This window comes from Nerophis ophidion, linkage group LG12, assembly GCF_033978795.1.
Source record: "Nerophis ophidion isolate RoL-2023_Sa linkage group LG12, RoL_Noph_v1.0, whole genome shotgun sequence".
NCBI lineage: Eukaryota > Metazoa > Chordata > Actinopteri > Syngnathiformes > Syngnathidae > Nerophis > Nerophis ophidion.
Window position 1 is genome coordinate 44,367,371 of NC_084622.1, and position 23,306 is coordinate 44,390,676.

Below are 23,306 nucleotides of genomic sequence, written 5' to 3' on the forward strand. Positions count from 1 at the left end.
TGTGTGTGTGTGTGTGTGTGTGTGTGTGTGTGTGTGTGTGTGTGTGTGTGTCTTTGTACGTGTGAATGGCAACCACAAGTTAGTTTAGGACAAAAGGCCGGTGGATGCATTCATTCAAGAGTAATGCTTGTGGTACTGGAACTGGAGTTTTGGAAGTCTGAACTGTAACCTGAGGCCAAGGATAATGAGAGAGGCAAGGAGACTGAGGGAGAAATGAGAGAGAGAGAGAGAGAGAGAGAGAGAGAGAGAATTGGAAGAAGGGGGCGGGAAGCATTGAAGGAGTTTCGGATGGTGATGTCAGCTGAGTTCAGAAAGTAAACAGAGTTCCAGACTGCAGCATGCTGTTGGCGGATCCAGAACTACAGCTGGGGCAAACCAACTGGGGGTCCCACGCAATTCCCTGGACTAGCACAATCACCAGTGGGAGGGAAGGCAGGTTCCTCTTCATTTCCCTTCTCTTCTTCATCTTCGTACCTCAAGGGACATCCTGGCCCCACAGTAAGAGAAGTTTACTTCTACAGTTCTCCCCTTTCTCTTGGGGGTGCTTCCTTTGTTCTCAAATGGCCAACATCTCTCCCTCTCTGCTAATCCAATCTTTTAATCCCTTAAGAGCAGAAAAGCAAGACATGCAAAGGAAATCCCAAAGAAAGCACTTTTCTTAACAGAAATTGACATATTTTGGTTATCGTTCAATAGTGTCTCTTAGATAATGGAGGTAAAAAGCAAGGTTTCTTCTTCGCTTTATAAAAAAATACATTGATGATGTTGTTGAGCTTGTTTATGGACTTTTGGATACTCAAAAACAGACACACATTCCTTCAGGTCTACCACTGCTCACATTTGGCAACAATCCCCCTTTGTTCAGCAATTTCTCTTTGAAAGTCAAAGGTCGGTTTTTGAGGAGCTCTTAAAAATAGCCTTGATGTGTTTACCCTAAACGACCGCGCGCATTTCTGCAGGAAGTGGAGAGTCTGATACGACCATGCTGACTGCGATAATGTCTGCGTTCCTCTTTGCAGAATTCTCAAAGAGTCAATATACTCTGAAGTCATGCCGTAGGAGTTCCCTCTTCATGAATTGTTGTCATCTGAGTCACCCTGGAGACGGCTTGTTGCATAATCGGGTGTAATTATCCGATGATGGATACTTTCTGTGGCGTAAATAGATATTTTTATTTACTCGTGTCTCTGCATGTTGTCAGGTCCCAAAATGGGTCAAGTGTAGGATTCATCAGCCATACAACCTGAAGAATAAAGTTTGTGGAATTGTTCTTTCAGAGCAGGGGTAGGGAACCTGTGGCTCGCGAGCCAGATGTGGCTCTTTTGATGTCTGCATCTGGCTCTCAGATGAATCGTAGCTGACATTGCTTAGCATGATAAGTAATTAATAATTCAGCTGGAAATGACAGTGTTAAAAATAACGTTCAAAATATAAAACATTCTTAAGCATTTTAATCCATCCATCTGTTTTCTACCGCACCTGTTCAAGGCTGCGGGTGGCTCAGTTAATCCCAGCTGTCTTTAGGAATATAGGAGGGTCGCATTAAAGGGGAACATTATCACAATTTCAAAAGGGTTAAAAACAATAAAAATCAGTTCCCAGTGGCTTGTTGTATTTTTTGAAGTTTTTTTTCAAAATTTTACCGGTCTCGGAATATCCCTAAATAAAGCTTTAAAGTACCTTATTTTCGCTATCTTCGAAACCACTATCCATTTCCCTGTATGTAAACAAACAATGGGAATACCACAGCAAGATATAGCGACATTAGCTCGGATTCAAACTCGGATTTCAGCGACTTAAGCAATTCAACAGATTACGCATGTATTGAAACAGATGGTTGGAGTATGAAAGTATTGAAGAATAAACTGAAGCTATTGAGCGAATAGCTATTGACGCTATTCATAGCCATAGCATGGCCGAATAGCTGCGTTAGCATCGCCGGTAAAATGTGCGGACCAAACGATCAGGACTTTCGCATCTTTTGACACTGGAGCAACTTAAATCCGTCGATTGGTAAGTGTTTGTTTCGCATTAAATGTGGGTGGAAGGAAACGTAATATGGTTGGAAATGCATCTGCAGGTTATCCATACATCTCTGTGCCATGTCTGCTTTAGCACCGCCGGTAAATAGCATGTTAGCATCGATTAGTGTAGCATGTTAGCATCGATTAGCCGGCAGTCACCATCAACAAAACTCACCTTTGTGATTTCGTTGACTATCGTTGCAAATGCATCTGCAGGTTATCCATACATCTCTGTGCCATGTCTGTCTTAGCATCGCCGGTCAAATGTGGAGACACTCTGGCACATTCAATGGGGGTCTGGCGGCAGACACTTTCGCATCTTTGGGCCAGTGGTGCAACTTGAATCCCTCCCTGTTAGTGTTGTTACACCCTCCGACAACACACCGTCGAGGCATGATGTCTCCAAGGTTCCAAAAAATAGTCGAAAAAACGGAAAATAACAGAGCTGAGACCCGGTGTTTGTAATGTGTTGAAAATGAAAATGGTGGGTGTGTTACCTCGGCGATGTCACATTCTGACGTCATCGCCTCCAGCGCGATAAACAGAAAGGCGTTTAATTCACCCAAATTCACCCATTTAGAGTTCGGAAATGGGTTTAAAAAATATATGGTCTTTTTTCTGCACCATCAAGGTATATATTGACGCTTACATAGGTCTGCTGATAATGTTCCCCTTCAATGGTAAGATGTGTTTGATTTATTCTTGGTTAGCTTCAGAATACCAATATTATAAAGAATAAGAGACTTCTTATACTCTAAAAATGGTGGTCTTACTAAAAAATGAACACATTTAGTTGTATTCAGCGTTAAAAAAATACTATACGGCTCTCACGGGAATACATTTTACAATATTTGGCTTTCATGGCTCTCTCAGCCAAAAAGGTTCCCGACCCCTGTTTTAGAGCATGTATGTCAAACTCATTTTAGATCGGGGGCCACATGGAGACAAATCTACTTCCAAAGTGGGGGAGACTGGTAAAATCACGGCACGATAACTTAAAAATAAAGACAACTTCAGATTGTTTTCTTTGCTTAAAAATAGAAAAAGCACATTCTGAAAATGTACAAATCATAATGTTGTTGTTGTTATTTTACACTTTTTTTTGTACACTCCCCATATTTTTCGGAGTATAAGTCGCTCCGGAGTATAAGTCGCACGGGCTGAAAATGCATAATAAAGAAGGAAAAAAATATATAAGTCGCATTGGAATATAAGTCGCATTTTTTGGGGAAATGTATTTGATAAAACCCAACACCAAGAATAGACATTTGAAAGGCAATTTAAAATAAATAAAGAATAGTGAACAACAGGCTGAATAAGTGTACGTTATATGAGGCATAAATAACCAACTGAGAAGGTGCCTGCTATGTTAACCTAACATATTATGGTAAGAGTCATTCAAATAACTATAACATATAGAACATGCTATATGTTTACCAAACAATCTGTCACTCCTAATCGCTAAATCCCATCAAATCGTATACGTCTAGTCCAGGGGTGTCAAACTCGTTTTAGCTCAGGGGCCACTTGGAGGAAAATCCATTCCCAAGTGGGCCGGAATGGTAAAATCATGGCATGATAACTTCAAAATAAAGACAACTCCAGGTTGTTTACTTTGTTTTACTTTGGCCAAAAATAGAACAAGCACGTTGTGAAAACGTACAAAACACAAATAATCCTCTGGAAAAAACACTTCAAGTTTGTTGAAAATTCTGAGGAAATTGGTGCAGTTTCAAAAACACAATAAGTTTAGACATGGTCTCAGTTTATCTGCAAAGCCAGGATTAAACTTTAAGTCATAGTCTTTCTGGGATTGGACAAAAAAACAACATGTGAACTCTTCGAGGTATCAAACACTTCCTTTGTCATGTCCACGTATTAATCCAGAGCTAACTCAACAAACCGTAAGATTCAGAGGTAAAATGATCCAAAATGGTTAAGTTTTCTCACTATATTTTCATACCTTAGTTGGTGCCTGTCGTGGCGGACACCTTATTTCACAGGTTTGGTCCATGTCCCGCCTATAATGGCTCTGATATTGCGAAGCGTTTTGGGTGTATAGAAAAACGTTTTATCCATCTATTATCATTATCAATGTTATTATTATCGAAAAGGGACGACAACAAGTCATTTTGCGATGGTAAAAGTTGATTTTCAAGACAAAAAATGATTTTCAAGGTAAAAGTTGATTTTGAAGACAAAAAGTTGATTATCCAAGTACACAAGATATTACCGTCTATTCTTAAAACCCACACATAGACATTGTTGGGGCATAAGGGTGCCAAATAACGACATAAAACGGCAGCTTTTAAGTTTCAATGCTTTACTTTGTACCTCTTGCTAGTCCTAGCAGAATTGCTATTGTGACATCCAGTGGACACATTTAGAACAGCAGTTTCTTTCATTCAAAAAAAAAAAAAAGCAACTCAGTTTGATACTTGGCACAGTCATCACGTGGGCCGGAAAAAACCTGTTGGCGGGCCTTATCCGGTCCACGTTTGACACCCCCTGGTCTAGTCTCTTACGTGAATGACCTAAACAATATTATTTGATATTTTACGGTAATGTGTTAATAATTTCACACATAAGTCCTGAGTAAAAGTCGCACCCCTGGCCAAACTAGTCCAGAAAATATGGTACATGTTGCAGTTAATAGTATTCTATCTTTATTTGTCGTTATTTATACTTTCTGAATAAATTTTGTGGTAATGTTCATCAGTCAACTCGTTTGGTGTTATTTTTCAATCTATCAAGATACAAAAATAGTATCAAAATCAAATTAAACAATGTTGTTTATGTAGTTTTCCTACTTTTCTCGACTTCTGCACGGACATCATGTTTCAGTTTCAGTTTATTTCGAAAATGCATACAATACAATCACACAATCACACAGTTCCAGTCGTTTCATTACAGCATGTCTGAAAAGGAGTAGGAGGAAGCAGAGCTTCTTAAATCCTACCTCTTTTCATATTATAACAATTATATCCAAGATAAATAATAAATACAAAATGCACCATCCATCCATCCATCCATCCATTTCCTACCGCTTATTCTTTTTGGGGTTGCCGGGGGCGCTGGTGCCTATCTCAGCTACAAATATTAAATACATATGGTTTATTTTTTATTTTTTACATATGTAGCATACCATATTCCCCTGAATTGCCGCCGGGGCGCTAATTAATTTAAAACCTCTTCTCACTCCTGCGCTTACCAAAGGCATGCGGTAAAAGTAAGCATGCGCTAACTATTTCAAAACCTCTTCTCACTCCGGCACTTACCAAAGGCATGCGGTAAAAGTAAGCATGCGCTAACTATTTCAAAACCTCTTCTCACGCCGGCACTTACCAAAGGTATGCAGTTAAAATTTGAGTGTGATGTAAGCTTGTACCTTAAATCCTACTGAATAGCTCTTAATCTTCTTCCTTTTATGCGATTTCAAATTACCGGAATTGAAATCAGCCTCCTCCATTTTGAGCAGGCGGTAATACTAAGCAAGCGCTAATTATTTTGGGAAGCGAGTTTGACCCGGCAGTAATTCAAGGCAGGCGCATACTATATGGCCTGCGGCAATTCAAGGAAATACGGTAATCTACAAAGATGCAAAGAATTGCTTTTGCAGAATCTAGTGGACACATTTAGAATAGCAGTTTCTTTCATTCAAAAATGTCCACTCATTTTTATACTTAGCAAACTCATCCCGCGGGCCGGATAAAACCTGTTCGTGGACCCGATCCAGCCCACGGGCCGTACGTTTGGCACCCCTGTTTCAGAGTAAATATTGTGGCTCACTATGGAAAAATGTTTCTCCAATGCGGTATATTGTGCTCTTATACACAAAATGTCATACATATTATCAGTATATTATTTATCAAAGTGCATAATTGGGTGATATGACACTTCATTAGTGGTTTCCTAGCAGGGAGAGAGGTTTATTGAGAGCAATCTGCAGGATCAGCCTATGCTCAGATGTGTTACCCACAGAGGTCCCTCGGGAGTTTCCCCCTTTTCCATGATGGCTAAATCACTCTGACCTCAAAATACCAGGCAGCTGCTGCTGTGGAGACCATGTAACAGGAACTGCACGCTCACGGCTGCTATTCAAACTATTTTTCCACATTGTGTCATGGTTCAAAAAAACAGCACCTTTTTGACTTGAGGAAATCATTTAATGATGTAAATATACTGTAACTGTGTAATGTTACCCGCTTGGCAGGGCCCAGTTTGGAAGTTCTTTTTTTTTTTTGCAGAGCAGCAACTTTAATTCAACAAGAAAAAGAGCAGTCCCCAAATTGTGACACAAGGGAGAAATTGCATGTACAATATATCATATTACATCAATTATCAATCACTCCGCATATGCAAGTAAAAAAGGGAAAGATGTCAGAGTGGGGGGGCTATTCCGAATGTTGTCACACCCACACACACATGCCGCTGGGTTTGGTGCCTTGCCCAGGTGCGCCATGGCGGGGTTGAGGAAGTCAGCCTATAGGGTTTGAAAGTGTGATGTGGAAAAGCATTGCATTCTGGGTCTAGCTGGACTCTGAATAGCTTATTTACATGGCAGAATACAAGACTAGGCTTAAAGTCCTACTGAAAGCCACTACTAGCCACCACGCAGTCTGATAGTTTATATATCAATGATGAAATATTAACATTGCAACACATGACAATACGGCCGCTTTAGTTTACTAAATTGCAATTTCAAATTTTCCCGGGAGTTTCTTCTTGAAAACGTCGCGGAATGACACGTGACGTCACGGACTGTAAGGAAATAATAGCGCTGCGCACACACACAGCTAAAAGTCGTCTGCTTTAACCGCATAATTACCCAGTATTCTGGACATCTGTGTTGCTTAATCTTTTGCAATTTGTTCAATTAATAATGGAGAAGTCAAAGTAGAAAGATGGAGTTGGGAAGCTTTAGCCTTTAGCCACACAAACACACAGTGATTCCTTGTTTAAAATTCCCGGAGGTGAAGCTTTCCTATGGATCAGAGCGGTCAAGCCAACATGGATTCCGACCAAATGTCCATCCATCCATTTTCTACCGCTTATTCCCATTCGGGGTCGCGGGGGGCGCTGGCGCCTATCTCAGCTACAATCGGGCGGAAGGCGGGGTACACCCTGGACAAGTCGCCACCTCATCGCAGGGCCAACACAGATAGACAGACAACATTCACACACTAGGGCCAATTTAGTGTTGCCAATCAACCTATCCCCAGGTGCATGTCTTTGGAGGTGGGAGGAAGCCGGAGTACACGGATGGAACCCACGCATTCACGGGGAGAACATGCAAACTCCACACAGAAAGTTCCCGAACCTGGATTTGAACCCAGGACTGCAGGACCTTCGTATTGTGCGGCAGACGCACTAACCCCTCTGCCACCGTGAAGCCCTCCGACCAAATGTCAACCAGCAATTTTTGGTGAGAAAATTGTGGTAAAAAGTCGGCAATTACCAGGGATCAGCTGAGCTTGTGCTGTCCATACAGCTGCCGTCGACTTCCCTCAGAGACTGGCCTCAAGACACCCGTGGACAAACCCCCCTGACTATCAGTTAATATTGAACTCACTAAAACACTAGCAACACAATAGAAATATAAGGGATTTCACAGAATTATCCAAGTAAATGTGTCTAAAAACATCTGAATCCGTCCCAATGCCATCGCCTTTTTTTTTAACTTGATTTTTTTCTTTTTTTCCAGCCCTTCGCAATCAATATCCTCAAACACGAATCTTTCATCCTCACTCAAATTAACGGGGAAATTTTCGTTTTCTCGGTCCGAATAGTTCTTTTTGTTGGAGGCTCCCATTAAAAAACAATGTGAGGATGTGAGGAGACCCCACACGGGTGACGTCATCGTCTGCTACTTCCGGTACAGGCAAGGCTTTTTTATTAGCGACCAAAAGTTGCAAACTTTTTCGTCGATGTTCTCTACTAAATCCTTTCAGCAAAAATATGGCAATATCGCGAAATGATGAAGTATGACACATAATATGGACCTGCTATCCCCGTTTGAATAAGAAAATCTCATTTCAGTAGGCCTTTAAGTCTTGTTCTTTTCTTTAACTACAATCATTGTCGTGATCGCTTCAAAAAAAAAAAAAAAAAAAGATTTGGTGCAATATTTGTCATTTTCAGCATTAAAGCAAAGCTGGAGGAAATTGAGTCAGCGAGCTAATAAAAAGACGACAAATAACCTGGATAGCAGCCATGAGATGATCAAATTTGATTGACAGTGCTGTAAATTGTATTTAATTGGTTATTTAGAGAGGCAATGTTGACAGTATACAAATGAGAATAATGGTTATAATAAAAAAACCAAAACCTTTTCATTAAGTGCATACACGCACATCCGAGGGTTTGTGACCCCTGGGGGTGAGAGGCGAGGGGATGGGCGTGTCGATCCAATTATCAACAGTATCGCTACAAAGAGCAGTATTGGTATTGTATCGACCCCAACATGATGATATCGATATTTTTTGGTTCTATGTTTATATTCACAAATAATTATTGTTTAATGCCAATATTATATTGTTTACAAACTGCTATATATATATATATATATATAGATATATATATATACATATATATTAGGGGGTGGGGAAAATCGATTCGAATACATTGTGCAATTCAGAATCGATTCTCTTTTTTAAAAAATCTTTTTTTTTTGTTGATTTAAATTTCTTTTTATTTATTATTATTTTTTTAATCAATCCAATAAACCACTACACAGCAATACCATAACAATGCAATACAATTCCAAAACCAAACCTGACCCAGTAACACTAAGAACTGCAATAAACAGAGCAATTAAAAGGAGACACAAACATGACAAAGAACAAACCAAAAGTAGGAAAACAAAAATGAATATTATCAACAGCAGTATCAATATTAGTTATAATTTCAACATAGCAGTGATTAAAAATCCCTCACTGACATTATCATTACACATTTATAAAAAAATAATAAAAAGAACAATAGTGTCACAGTGGCTTACACTTGCATGGCATCTCATAAGCTGGACAACACACTGTGTCTTATGTTTTCACAAAGATAAAATAAGTCATATTTTTGGTTTGTTTAATAGTTTTTTTTTTGTTTGTTCACATAACAATGTGACCTCGGACTACGTTAAGGTAACGTGTGGAGTTCCCCAGGGTTCGGTCCTTGGCCCTGCACTCTTCAGCATCTACATGCTGCCGCTAGGTGACATCATACGCAAATACGGTGTTAGCTTTCACTGTTATGCTGATGACACCCAACTCTACATGCCCCTAAAGCTGACCAACACGCCGGATTGTAGTCAGCTGGAGGCGTGTCTTAATGAAATTAAACAATGGACTTTTTGCAACTCAACGCCAAAAAAACGGAAATGCTGATTATCGGTCCTGCTAGACACCGAACTCTATTTAATAATACAACTCTAACATTTGACAACCAAACAATTAAACAAGGCGACACGGTAAAGAAATATTGCTAAAATTCGCTCCATTCTGTCCACTAAAGAGGCTGAGATCATTATCCATGCGTTTGTTACATCTCGTCTCGACTACTGTAACGTATTATTTTCGGGTCTCCCCATGTCTAGCATTAAAAGATTACAGTTGGTACAAAATGTGGCTGCTAGACTTTTGACAAGAACAAGAAAGTTTGATCACATTACGCCTGTACTGTATATACCTTTATATACATATATACATACATATATACCTATACTGGCTCACCTGCACTGGCTTCCTGTGCACTTAAGATGTGACTTTAAGGTTTTACTACTTACGTATAAAATACTACACGGTCTAGCTCCATCCTATCTTGCCGATTGTATTGCACCATATGTCCCGGCAACAAATCTGCGTTCAAAGGACTCCGGCTTGTTAGTGATTCCCAAAGCCCAAAAAAAGTCTGCGGGCTATAGAGCGTTTTCCGTTCGGGCTCCAGTACTCTGGAATGCCCTCCCGGTAACAGTTCGAGATGCCACCTCAGTAGAAGCATTTAAGTCTCACCTTAAAACTCATTTGTATACTCTAGCCTTTAAATAGACTCCCTTTTTAGACCAGTTGATCTGCCGTTTCTTTTCTTTTTCTTCTATGTCCCACTCTCCCTTGTGGAGGGGGTCCGGTCCGATCCGGTGGCCATGTACTGCTTGCCTGTGTATCGGCTGGGGACATCTCTGCGCTGCTGATCCGCCTCCGCTTGGGATGGTTTCCTGCTGGCTCCGCTATGAACGGGACTCTCGCTGCTGTGTTGGATCCGCTTTGGACTGGACTCTCGCGACTGTGTTGGATCCATTATGGATTGAACTTTCACAGTATCATGTTAGACCCGCTCGACATCCATTGCTTTCCTCCTCTCCAAGGTTCTCATAGTCATTATTGTCACCGATGTCCCACTGGGTGTGAGTTTTCCTTGCCCTTATGTGGGCCTACCGAGGATGTCGTGGTGGTTTGTGCAGCCCTTTGAGACACTAGTGATTTAGGGCTATATAAGTAAATAAATAAATGATAAATGGGTTGTACTTGTATAGCGCTTTTCTTCCTTCAAGGTACTCAAAGCGCTTTGACACTACTTCCACATTTACACATTCACACACACATTCACACACTGATGGAGGGAGCTGCCATGCAAGGCGCCAACCAGCACCCATCAGGAGCAAGGGTGAAGTGTCTTGCTCAGGACACAACGGACGTGACGAGGTTGGTACTAGGTGGGATTTGAACCTGGGACCCTTGGGTTGCGCACAGCCACTCTTCCACTGCGCCACGCCGTGTAAACATTGATTGATTGAGTTAAAACAAATGTACATTATTGCAATCAGTTGATAAAACATTGGCCTTTACAATTATAAAAGCTTTTTAAAAAAAATCTACTACTCTGCAAGCATGTTAGCAGACTGGGGTAAATCCTGCTAAAATCCTATGTTTTGAATGAATACAGAATCGTTTTGAATCGGAAAAATATCGTTTTTGAATCGAGAATCGCATTGAATAGAAAAAATCGATTTATAATCGAATCACGACCCCAAGAATCGATATTGAATCGAATCGTGGGACAGCCAAAGATTTGCAGCCGTAATATACATATATATGCACGTACAAATATTAGTTTATGGTCAGTGTGCATATATTACTCCCAGAGATTCAATAAGTACACCAGGCTGTCAAATAATCTGCAGTCCTTAATTTGACACCACCTGACGAAGAAGATACACGAAATCAAACAAATAATTTACATTTTCACAAACTTACATATTGGCAGTCAGTGTGACATCATGATGCTGAGACAGACAAAGTATGCTAGTTTAAATATATTTGCAACAACGGAAACATGCAAGTTTGCAAAAGACGGCAACACTTTGCAAACCACCATCACAACAAAACGGCAACACACTCAAATGTACTCACTGAAATACGGCGTTGGAATTATACAGAACTCGGATGCTGATTGTCAACAGGTGCGTGTCCTAATCACCAAGCGGAGGCAGGGGTGTCAATCAGCGCTCCACACTGGCTGTGACAAGGCAGGGGAAACACACGGGAAGTGGAAAAACAGTGAGGAAGGAGCGCTGACACAAACTAAACACTGCGAAATAATACACAAACTTGTGAGCAGTGTAGGCGGGAGATGGGGGAGCAAAGTGGTCGCACCTGGTGCCGAGCACAAACAAATATTGAAGCGTCCTGACAGAAGCACACCTGTTTTCCATTCGTCACAAGGCCCTATTTAAGGTTCTTCTATTTAATTGCTAGATAGTTGTATTGTGTTACTTTTTGTTTTTGTGCTGTTTTACCTGGCTGCCACTACGTTCGCTGCACGAGCCTGATGTTTTATACCTTTTGTTATTTTTACTGTCATGTCTTGTGATCATGTTTTTTTTAGTTATGTTCTGTTAATTCAAGACTCCATTAGTTCCTGTTTTTTCACTACCCTGTTTTGTCACCATGGCGACCCATTAGTTTTTCCTGTCTCACGTGTTGGACCCGCGCACCTGTTTCTATCATGTCCTTTTTATTTAAGCCTGGTTTTTCAGTTTGTCGTTCTGGCAGCATCACTCTTTTTATGACCACTTTGTTTCATGCCTGTGTCATGTCATAGTTCATGCTGCCCTGCTCACATCACCGCAAATATGTGTTTGTTTAATTATGCCATATTTTGTGTTTTATGTCCTTGTCATGCCTGTTAATCTGGGTTCATGTTTGATCATGTTATGTTTTGTTTTTGGACTTTTGTTTCCCGTTTTGCACTTCCTGGTTTTGTTTGTTTCCATAGTTACTCATTAGTTTCCACCTGGTCTCCAAGTCACGCCCCTGTCCTCAGCCTCACACCTGTTAGTAATCATCATCACAGTCATTATTTATACCATTCTGTTTCTGTCCTCATCCAGGGAACTTTGCTTTTGCTTATGCTGTACTACTTGCTACATTCTTGTGCTGCATCTTACTTACCTACTGTACCGGACTTTGTATTGAACCCTCATGACCACGCACCTACCTTTCCTTGCCAACCTTCATGCCTTGCCACGCTGTTTATTGTGTCGACCACACCACGTAAGATTTTTGTTTGTATTTATGCCTCACTGCATGTTTTTGGTTTGTTCTGTACCATAGATAGTATCTTTTGTTTATTTGTATATAGTCATGCCATTGTGCTGTTTTGTTTGGAGTTTAGCCTAGTTTATTATCCGCCTTTGTTTTCCTGTTTTTGTATTATAGTGGTTAAATAAATTAACAATGTACTTACATTCACGTCTGGCTCGTTCCAAATTCCCATTGCGTCGAAGAAGCAATACAAATCCAAGTCAAAGTCCTGACAGTCCCTAGTTTACGTCAAAATGCTTTTTGTTTCCTTAGCCAAGTTTTTGTCTCCGCCTGGTGCGAGCCCTTTGTTTTCACTTTTTATAGTATTATTAAATCATGTATCTACATTCACGCCATGTCCAATCCAGTTACTTTGCATTCCGGGAAAACAAAACTTCCTTTTGCGGAAGGTTTTTTGTAGAAAATAAAAGATGAAAAAAAAACTTAATCAAACGGTTTAAAAGAGGAGAAAACGGGGAAAAAAAGAATATTGAATTTTAAAATAGAGTTTATCTCTAAAATTCAAAATTAAACCAAAAAAAAGAAGAGAAAAACTAGGTAATTCGAATCTTTTTGAAAAAATTTAAAACGTAATTTATGGAACATCATTAGTAATTTTTACTTATTAGATTAATTTTATAATTTTGATGACATGTTTTAAATAGGTTAAAATCCAATCTGCACCTTGTTAGAATATATAAAAAATGGGACAAAGCTATATTTCTAACAAAGACAAATCATTATTTCTTCTAGATTTTCCAGAACAAAAATTTTAAAAGAAATTCAAAATACTTTGAAATAAGATTTAAATTTGATTCTAAAGATTTTCTAGACTTGCCAGAGTAATTTTTTTGAATTTTAATTATAATTCGGAGGAAATATTTCACAAATATTCTTCGTCAAAAAAACAGAAGCTAAAATGAAGAATTAAATCAAATGTATTTATTATTCTTTACAATAAAAAAAATAAATTTACTTGAACATTAATTTAAATTGTCAAGAAAGAAGAGGCAGGAATTTAAAAGGTAAAAAGGTATATGTGTTTAAAAATCCTAAAATCATTTTTAATGTTGTCTTTTTTCTCTAAAATTGTCTTTCTGAAAGTTATAAGAAGCAAAGTAAAAAAATAAATGAATTTATTTAAACAAATGAACACCAAGTCTTTAAAGTATTTTCTTCGATTTTCAAATTCTATTTGAGTTTTGTCTCTCTTAGAATCAAAAATGTCGAGCAAAGCGAGACCAGCTTGCTATTAAATAAATAAAATTTTAAAAATAGAGGCAGCTCACTGGTAAGTGCTGCTATTTGAGCTATTTTTAGAACAGGCCAGCGGGCTCCTCATCTGGTCCTTACGGGCGACCTGGTGCCCGCGGGCACCGCGCTGGTGACCCTTGGTCTACATTTACCAGGTTAATTCAACTTTTTTACCTGCACGTCGCCTACCGTCTCTGCATTTTGGGGATCACGACACATTTAAATGTGTAACCCTGACGATTCTTCATAGTTGCGGGGGGCCCTAGAAAATGCTGACCTGAGCACACCAGCCTTATGGCGTACATCCATCACCGCTATGGCTGTACCATGAGAGAGAGAACATGTGATATATTGCAAAATAAATGTTGTTCTATACCGCTAGCTACTAATGTATTTGTCTACTAGAAATAATATAACACATGATGATGCAAAGTCACACAGGGAATGTTTAAAGTTGAACCCAGCAATGGCAGGAAAATGTCAAACGTGATAACTGCTGTAAATGCCTCTGATAGCAGGGTGCACATGCAGACTTCAATTATGTAAATTGCAACTCTCGAGGCAGACATGTTTTGTTGTAAATGTCATCTGATGCAAAAGGCAATTTTCTAGCTTAGTAGAGAGCAGCCTGTAAATAGTGGCGGATTTAAAGTTGGGTGCAAGCTTGTGAAGCCCAACTCCAAACCTTTTGGATACACAATATCTATTATTAATCATTTCTTATCAAGAAGATGTGATTAAAAGGAAATTACACTCCATAATGGAGCATGTATAATTTGTTTAGTTGGACCAGACTTAACAACCTGAAAAGAAGACCAACATGTTTGTCGCCAACAAAGGTCAGGGTTCTAAGGTCGTTTTGACGTCATCTCGACACGTAGTGCTTTCCAGGTCATCCTGGACTGATCCATGAAGCAAAGCGGCTCATTTCCATGACCACTTTCTGGCATGTTCAGCAATGATGTCATCGTCTGTATTCATTTTTCAAAGGTATGCAGCTGATCTACTGTCTGCTTTTTAAAATCGGATCCTTGTGTTGTGTGGCACGGGCCTCGCTGGAGAATGTGACGATGAGTCTTATTTCTACGGCTTTCTCAAATTTTCATAGAGAGTTTCCAAAATCTGGAAGAGGAAAAGCAAACACCACTTAAAAAATCCACAGCAGCACACACGTGATCTGCAGCCAAGATGAAGTGGAAACAATCAGAGGGGGGGGGAAAAAGTGATATTTTTAGTAAAGATTGCACAATGTTGAGTTGAGTTTGTGTTTATTCCCGAACATGCATGCAACATAATACATCACAATTTCCAGTTTCTCTATTCAAGGGGACGGCTTGGCGAAGTTGGTTGAGTGGCTGTGCCAGCAATCTGAGGGTTACTGGTTCAATCCCCACCTTCTACCATCTTAGTCACGTTTGGTGTGTCCTTGAGCAAGACACTTCACCCTTGCTCCTGATGGGACCTGGTTAGCGCCTTGCATGGCAGCTCCCACCGTCACTGTGTGAATGGGCGAATGTGTAAATACTGTCAAAGCACTTTGGGCTCCTTAAAAAGGGGTAGAAAAGCGCTATACAAGTACAACCCATTTACCATTCAACATGTTTGAAAAGGAGTAGGTTTAGTATTTTATTTAATCCTTCCCATTTTCTTTTACATAGCAGTTCCTAAAACTTTTGTTCACTTCTTGTTCTCAATGTATTCACAATATACTCCATAAGTAATAACAATACTATATAAATAAATAATAATTAGTGAAATAAGTTATATTTCATATGGTGAGATAAGTATGATTATCTAGAAAATTGATTTATGAATGAAATAATGTTACATTTACAGGAGGAGTAGTGACGGCACAGTTCAACAAGGGGGTGGTGTAGCTCTCTCTCTCTCTCTCTATATATATTCCAAAGACATGCACCTGGGGATAGGTTGATTGGCAACACTAAATTGGCCCTAGTGTGTGAATGTGAGTGTGAATGTTGTCTGTCTATCTGTGTTGGCCTTGCGATGAGGTGGTGACTTGTCCAGGGTGTACCCCGCCTTCCGCCCGATTGTAGCTGAGATATGCGCCAGCGCCCCCCGCGACCCCAAAAGGGAATAAGCGGTAGAAAATGGATGGATGGATGGATATATATATATATATATATATGTCTTAATTGGATTATCCAGAGAATAGCGCTCGATACCGTGGTGGAGCGCAATATATGTATGTGTGGGAAAAAAACCATAAGACTCTTTCCTCTCTACCGAACTGTTTCATGAGGGGTTCCCTCAATCATCAGGAGATTTCTCCTGATGATTGAGGGAACCCCTCATGAAACAGACACGGGAACAAGGAAGTCACAGGGAGAGAACAAGTATGCGGGAGGGAAGCAAGACACGAGATGCTTACTATGTAACATAGGATTACGTTCCAGCGCAGGATCCTTGGGTCCACTGGTTCTTAAACTACTCTCCGTCATCAGTCCCAAGTGTGCTGAATGCTGATCGCCCGCAGCCTTGCCGGCGTGTGGGCGTGATGCGGCCAGCGCGAGCAGGAGCGTGTCCTGTTGTGCTTCCAATGGAAGTGCTGGCAGCCCTTGTTGCAGATGACAACCGGGATCGAGCCCGCGCTGTGACAAATAAATTCAGAATTTTTATCATGGTTCTTCTTTGTATTTTGTAAGCACTTTAAGTTTGAAGAGTTTCTTGAAGTGGATTATATTAGTACGTTGTTTGATTTCTTTACTTAATTCATTCAATAATTCAATTCCACATACTGATATACTGAAGGTCTTAAGTGTTGTACGTGTGTACACATGTTTTAAACTACATTTTTCTGTAAGATTATATTTCTCCTTTAACTAGGAGTTGGGAAAAAAAGAAAATGTTAGGAAATATATTATTTATAATCATTTAAAAAAATACTGTAAATGATACTCTTTCTGGCATCAACACTATGACGGGGTTCGGCAGCCGCAATCGGGTATTTAGCGCCCCCCTAGTGGCTCCCTGGAGCTTTTTTAAAAATGTATGGAAATGGTAAAGATGGTAGAAAAATATAGTTTTAGTTTTAATATGGTTTCTGTAAGAGAGCAAACATGACACAAACATTACTGATTGTTGGAAATCCCACTGTTTATATTAAACATGCTTCACTGAGGAGAGGAGTTGGCAAGCGCTGTTTTCTCCTACTAATTTTGGCGGTCCTTAAACGCATCATAGTTTGTTTATATGCTTGCACACCTTTCTCTGACGCTGCCACAATAAGACGTGTTTTATGCCACTCCGTTGTCTAATTTTGTCCGCCAAACACGTCATACTGTGTGATAATGCACAAAGGTAAGCTTTGTTGATGTTATTGACTTGTGTGGAGTGCTAATCAGGCATATTTGGTCACTGCTTGACTGCAAGCTAATCAATGCTAACATGCTATTGCATCATCATGCCTCGTTTGTAGTTATATTTGAGCTCATTTAATTTCCTTTACTTATGTCCTTGGTGTATTTAATTTATATTTGCATGTCTCATCATGACACATTATCTGTATGTAATATTGGCTGCATGTCTGATAGTTGTTTGTGTGCCATTTTGTTCCAGGCCACAGCAAACATTACATTGCTTGTCATAGATTGTAATAAATCCATGAGAAGAAGACAACCTGCAGTTTCCTTTAACTTGGCCACAATACCCAGCAATATGTTCGGAGGACAAAAGGTAAACCCAGGAACGCCATTTCTACCATCAAGCATGGTTGTGGTAGTATTATGTTTTGGGCCTGTTTTGCTGCCAATGGAACTGGTGCTTTACAGAGAGTAAATGGGACAATGAAAGATGAGAATTACCTCAAAATTTTTCAGGACAACCTAAAATCATCAACCCGGAGGTTGGGTCTTGCGCGCAGTTGGGTGTTCCAACAGGACAATGACCCTAAACACACGTCAAAGTTTTAAAGGAATGGCTAAATCAGGCTAAAATTAAGGTTTTATAAAGGTCTTCCCAAAGTCCTGACATAAACGTGTGGACAATGCTGAAGAAACAAGTCCATATCAGAAGACCAACAAATTTAGCTGAACTGCAGCAATTGTGTCAAGAGGAGTGATCAAAAATTAAACCAGAAACTTGCCAGAAGCTTGTGGAAGGCTACCAAAAGCGCCTTATTGCCGTGAAACTTGCCAATGGACTTGTAGAATACTAAAATCCTGAATTAAATGTGTGGACAATGCTGAAGAAACAAGTCCATGTCTGAAAACCAACAAATTTAGCTGAACTGCACCAATTTTGTCAAGAGGAGTGGTCAAACTTCAACCAGAAGCTTGTGGATGGCTACCAGATGTGCCTTATTGCAGTGAAACTTGCAAAGGGACATATATACCTTATTTCCTTGAATAGCCGCTGGGCATGTAATATGCACCTGCCTTGAATTACTGCCGGGCAAAACTCGCTCGCCAAATTAATAAGCGCATGCTTACTTTTACCGCCGGGTCAAATTCGTGACGTCACGAGTGACGCTTCCCCTGCTGTTATTTTCAAAATGGCGGAGGAGTCTTAAAATGCCTTTACTGTGTGTAAACCTGGCGTCTTGTTCCACAGCCGTACAGATCACAGTAATTGTTGTGATATAAAACTATTTTAACACTCTTACTATGTGCCACACTCTGTGAACCCACACCAAATAAGAATAACAAACACATTTCTGGAGAGTATTGGCTCTGTGGCACATTATAAATGCAGCATAGGGATTACCCATAATGCTGTGCATCCGTGACTCTTGGATATATTATACACGCCCCCCCCAACCCCTTCTTCCTTGATGTCGCTTCTAAACAACTCTGCTAACTCCATAGGTATGCACCGCTTCCTCTTGTCCTTTTCTGCTGCATATTTCACTACGTCCAGCTTGTAATCTGCAGTATATGATTTCCTTTTCGGTCCAATTTTTGTTCAGCCCTTCTCGGTTTATAGAAGTTACCGCCAACGATAAAATTATCCATTTTAATAGCTACGGCAGTAGCATATAGCAGTTAGCATTCCATGACCCACAATGAACTTCTGCAAATTGTTATTTGTTGACGTGTGTGTGACGATTGCTGACGTGTGTGTGACGATTACTGATATTTTCTTAGTCTCTTCAGCGAATTAGATAAATAATATTATTTGATATTTTACGGTAATGTGTTAATAATTTCACACAGAAGTCGCACCGGAGTATATGTCGCACCCCCGGCCAAACTATGAAAAAAACTGTGACTTATAGTCCGCAAAATAAGCTATGTTCTTTACAAGTGTATGTAAACTTTTGACCATGACTGAACCAACCGGGACCTTAATTTATTACACTTCTGAGTCTTATTTGCAAGTATTCTATATTCTAGAATAGACTTTCTATGCATTTGCAATTCTAAAACTTTAGATGGCAGTAATGTATATGTTATGGTGTGTTACTGAGCTAGGAAGTATTATCAGAATCTTTTTCTTTTTTGCCGAATACATGTAAACAAAGGAATTTGTGTGGTGTATTGGTGTGAAAACATCTAACGTGAGGAATAAAGCCAAAATATAAAGAACTTAGGTAAAATAAAATATAAGAAGCAACTAGCAATAAAAAAAATATAATGCCCCCCGCGACCCCAAAAGGGAATAAGCGGTAGAAAATGGATGGATGGATGGATAATATTTTTATAAAACATAATTACAAAAAAAAAAAAACACTCACAAAATGTATAAAAGTTGCAATGGGGTGCAAGTAAGTAATAATGTAAAGTCCAGTGAGCGGTAATGTAACACATAAACGGATGTTTTGTCAGTGTGAGGCTGATGAGAGTTGTGTTATGTGGAAGGAGAGGGACAGGCAGGGACATTGTTGATTAGTCTCATAGCAGAGGGAAAGAGACTGTTTTTCAGTCAAGACGTTTTGTCCCTGATGGACTGCAGCCTTCTGACCAGAGGGAAGGGTCTCAAACAGTCCATGTGAGAGGGGTCGGCTGCAATCTAATCTGAACACCTCCAGGACCTCAGGGTCCTGGAGGTGTTCAGATTAGATTGCAGCCATTGACCTTCTCTGCAGAGAGGATGATTCGTTTTCGTCTCATGCACTTGTCTGTCGCTGTTGTGCTGCATACCAGACTTTGAAGTAAGAGTGTGCCATCGTGGTCATTTGCAACTTGAACTTTTTCAGCTGCCGCAGAAAGTACATTCTCTGCTGTCCTTTTTTGATGAGAGAGGTGATGTTCAGCTGCCACTTGAGATCCTTGGTGATTGTTGTCCCCTGGAAGTGGAAAAACTCCACAGTAGACACCGTAAAGTCACCAATGACGATGCAGCTGCGGATGGCAGTGTTTTTTTCTAAAAACCTCAACCATCTCCACTGTCTTCCCCACCAGAGATGAGTCCAATGAGTGTGGTGTCGTCGGAAAACTCGAGGAGCTTGACAGACTGGTGACTAGAGGTGAAGCTGTTGGTATACAGCAGGGGTCACCAACCTTTTTGAAACCAAGAGCTACTTCTTGGGTATTGATTAATGCGAAGGGCTACCAGTTTGATACACACTTAAATTAATTGCCAGAAATAGCCAATTTGCTCAATTTACCTTTTAATAAATAAATATATATATATATATATTTTTTTTATATATATATATAAAAATGGGTATTTCTGTCTGTCATTAGGTCGTACATTTTTTTCCTTTCACGGAAGTTTTTTTGTAGAGAATAAATGATGAAAAAAACACTTAATTGAACGGTTTAAAAGAGGAGAAAACACGGAAAAAAAAACAAAATAAAATTTTGAAACATAGTTTCTCTTCAATTTCGACTCTTTAAAATTCAAAATTCCATCGAAAAAAATTAAGAGAAAAACTAGCTAATTTGAATCTTTTTGAAAAAATTCAAAACATTTATGGAACATCATTAACAATTTTTCCTGATTAAGATTAATTTTATAATTTTGATGACATGTTTTAAATAGGTTAAAATCCAATCCGCACTTTGTTAGAATATATAACAAATTGGACCAAGCTATATTTCTAACAAAGACAAATCATTATTTCTTCTAGATTTTCCAGAACAAAAATTTTAAAACAAATTCAAAAGACTTTGAAATAAGATGTAAATTTGATTGTACAGATTTTCTAGATTTGCCAGAATAATTTTTATGAATTTTAATCATAATAAGTTTGAAGAAATATTTCACAAATGTTCTTTGTCGAAAAAACAGAAGGTAAAATGAAGAATTAAATTAAAATGTGTTTATTATTCTTTACAATAAAAAAAAAATACTTGAACATTGATTTAAATTGTCAAGAAAGAAGAGGCAGGAATTTAAAAGGTAAAAAGGTATTTGTGTTTAAAATCCTAAAATCATATTTAAGGTTGTATTTTTTTCTTCAAACTGTCTTTCTGAAAGTTATAAAAAGCAAAGTAAAAAAATAAATGAATGTATTTAAACAAGTGAAGACCAAGTCTTTAAAATATTTTCCTGGATTTTCAAATTCTATTTGAGTTTTGTCTCTCTTAGAATTAAAAATGTCGAGCAAAGCGAGACCGGCTTGCTAGTAAATAAATACAATTTTTAAAAAATAGAGGCAGCTCACTGGTAAGTGCTGCTATTTGAGCTATATTTAGAACAGGCCAGCGGGCTACTCATATGGTCCTTACGGGCTACCTGGTGCCCGCGGGCACCGCGTTGGTGACCCCTGGTATACAGGGAGAAGAGCAGAAGGGAAAGAAAACAGCCTTGAGGGGAGTGCTAATGGTCCTGCTGTCCGAGACATTCTTCCCAAGCTTCACCTGCTTTCTCCTGTCTTTGATTTACCAGCTGATGGGGTCATGCACGGTTAGCTGAAACAGCCTGTCCTGGAGCAGCGTATTGTATTGAAAGCAGAGCTAAAGTCCACAAAACCGATTCTGACGCACGTTTCTGCTGAGTCCAGATGCTTGAGGATAGAGTGGAGGGCCAATTTGACAGCGTCATCAGCATACCTGTTTTCTCGGTAGAACTGTAGAGGCTCCAGGAGGAGGTTAGTGATGTCTTTGGGGTGTTTAAGGCGCTCAAAAGACTTAAAGGGGAACATTATCACAATTTCAGAAGGGTTTAAACCAATAAAAATCATTTCCCAGTAACTTATTTTATTTTTCGAAGTTTTTTTCAAAATTTTACCCATCGTGAAATATCCTGAAAAAAGGCTTTAAAGTGCCTGATTTTTGCTATCTGTAAATCCACCCGTCCATTTTCCTGTGACGTCACATAGTGATGCCAATTCAAACAAACATGGCGGATAGAACAGCAAGATATAGCAACATTAGCTCGGATTCAGACTCGGATTTCAGCGGTTTAAGCGATTCAACAGATTACGCATGTATTGAAACGGATGGTTGGAGTGTGGAGGCAGATAGTGAAAATGAAATTGAAGAAGAAACTGAAGCTATTGAGCTAATAGCTATTGAAGCTATTCGGCGATAGCCTTCTAACCAACGATTGCTTTCTTTTGACCACTGGAGCAACTTAAATCCGTCGATTGGTATGTGTTTGTTTGGCATTAAATGTGGGTGGAGGGAAAGGCTGGATGCAAATATAGCTACAAATGTACATACAGCTAGCCTAAATAGCGTGTTAGCATCGATTAACTGGCAGTCATGTTTTGACCAAATTGTCTGATTAGCACATAAGTCAATAACATCAACAAAACTCACCTTTGTGATTTCGTTGACTTTATCGTTGGAAATGCATCTGCATTCAGTGTCGCAGGATATCCACAAATTCTTGCCATTTCTGCCATGTTAGCATCGATTAGCATGCCACGTAAGACAACTTGAATCCGTCCCTGATCGTGTTGTTACACCCTCCGACAACACACCGACGAGGCATAATGTCTCCAAGGTACGGAAAACAGTCGAAAAAACGGAAAATAACAGAGCTGATTTGACTTGTGTGTGTAATGTGTTTGAGAAAATGGTGGATTGCTTCCCATTGTAACGTCACGGGTAAAAGGTCATCGCTCTGACAGCCAACAATTGAAAGGCGTTTAATGGCCAAATTCACCCTTTTAGAGTTTGGAAATCGGTTAAAAAAACACATGGTCTTTTTTCTGCAACATATTAACGCTTACATAGGTCTGGTGATAATGTTCCCCTTTAATCACCCCACAGGTCAGGGCGAAAGGGTCTGTAGTCATTAAGTCCAGTGATTATTGTTTTTTTGGGACACCAATGACGGTGGTGGAGTAGAAACAGGCTGGGACTTGGCATGTCTCCAGTGAGGTGTTAAAGATGTTTGTGAAGACTGGAGACCGCTGACCATCACAGTGCTTCAAGGCGGAGGGAGAGACAGTCTGAACCAGTTGTTTCGCAGGGGGTTCTGCCTCTTGAAGATCGTGTTTTCATGTCTTTCATTGACTGAAAAACATGTTGCTGGAATAAGGTGTATTTAGCATCATCTGTGAAAACCAACCGTTCCCATCCAACCTGATTGAGCT

At 39.6% G+C, this 23,306-nt stretch overlaps 1 protein-coding gene across 3 annotated transcripts in view; it reads left to right on the forward strand.

Moving 5' to 3' along the window:
* The first annotated feature begins 319 nt into the window (after positions 1-319).
* Positions 320-23,306, forward strand: part of LOC133563480 (inactive serine protease PAMR1-like) — an 89,072-nt gene continuing 66,085 nt past the window's right edge. For 2 of the 3 annotated variants that reach the window (XM_061917632.1, XM_061917633.1), the window contains exon 1: positions 320-498. In XM_061917632.1, coding sequence (XP_061773616.1) covers positions 339-498 — 160 coding nt within the window. In that variant the 5' untranslated portion in view covers positions 320-338. Of the gene's footprint in view, positions 499-17,054; positions 17,177-17,434; positions 17,552-23,306 lie in introns of those variants that run through there. The other variant, XM_061917634.1, reaches the window with a different exon arrangement.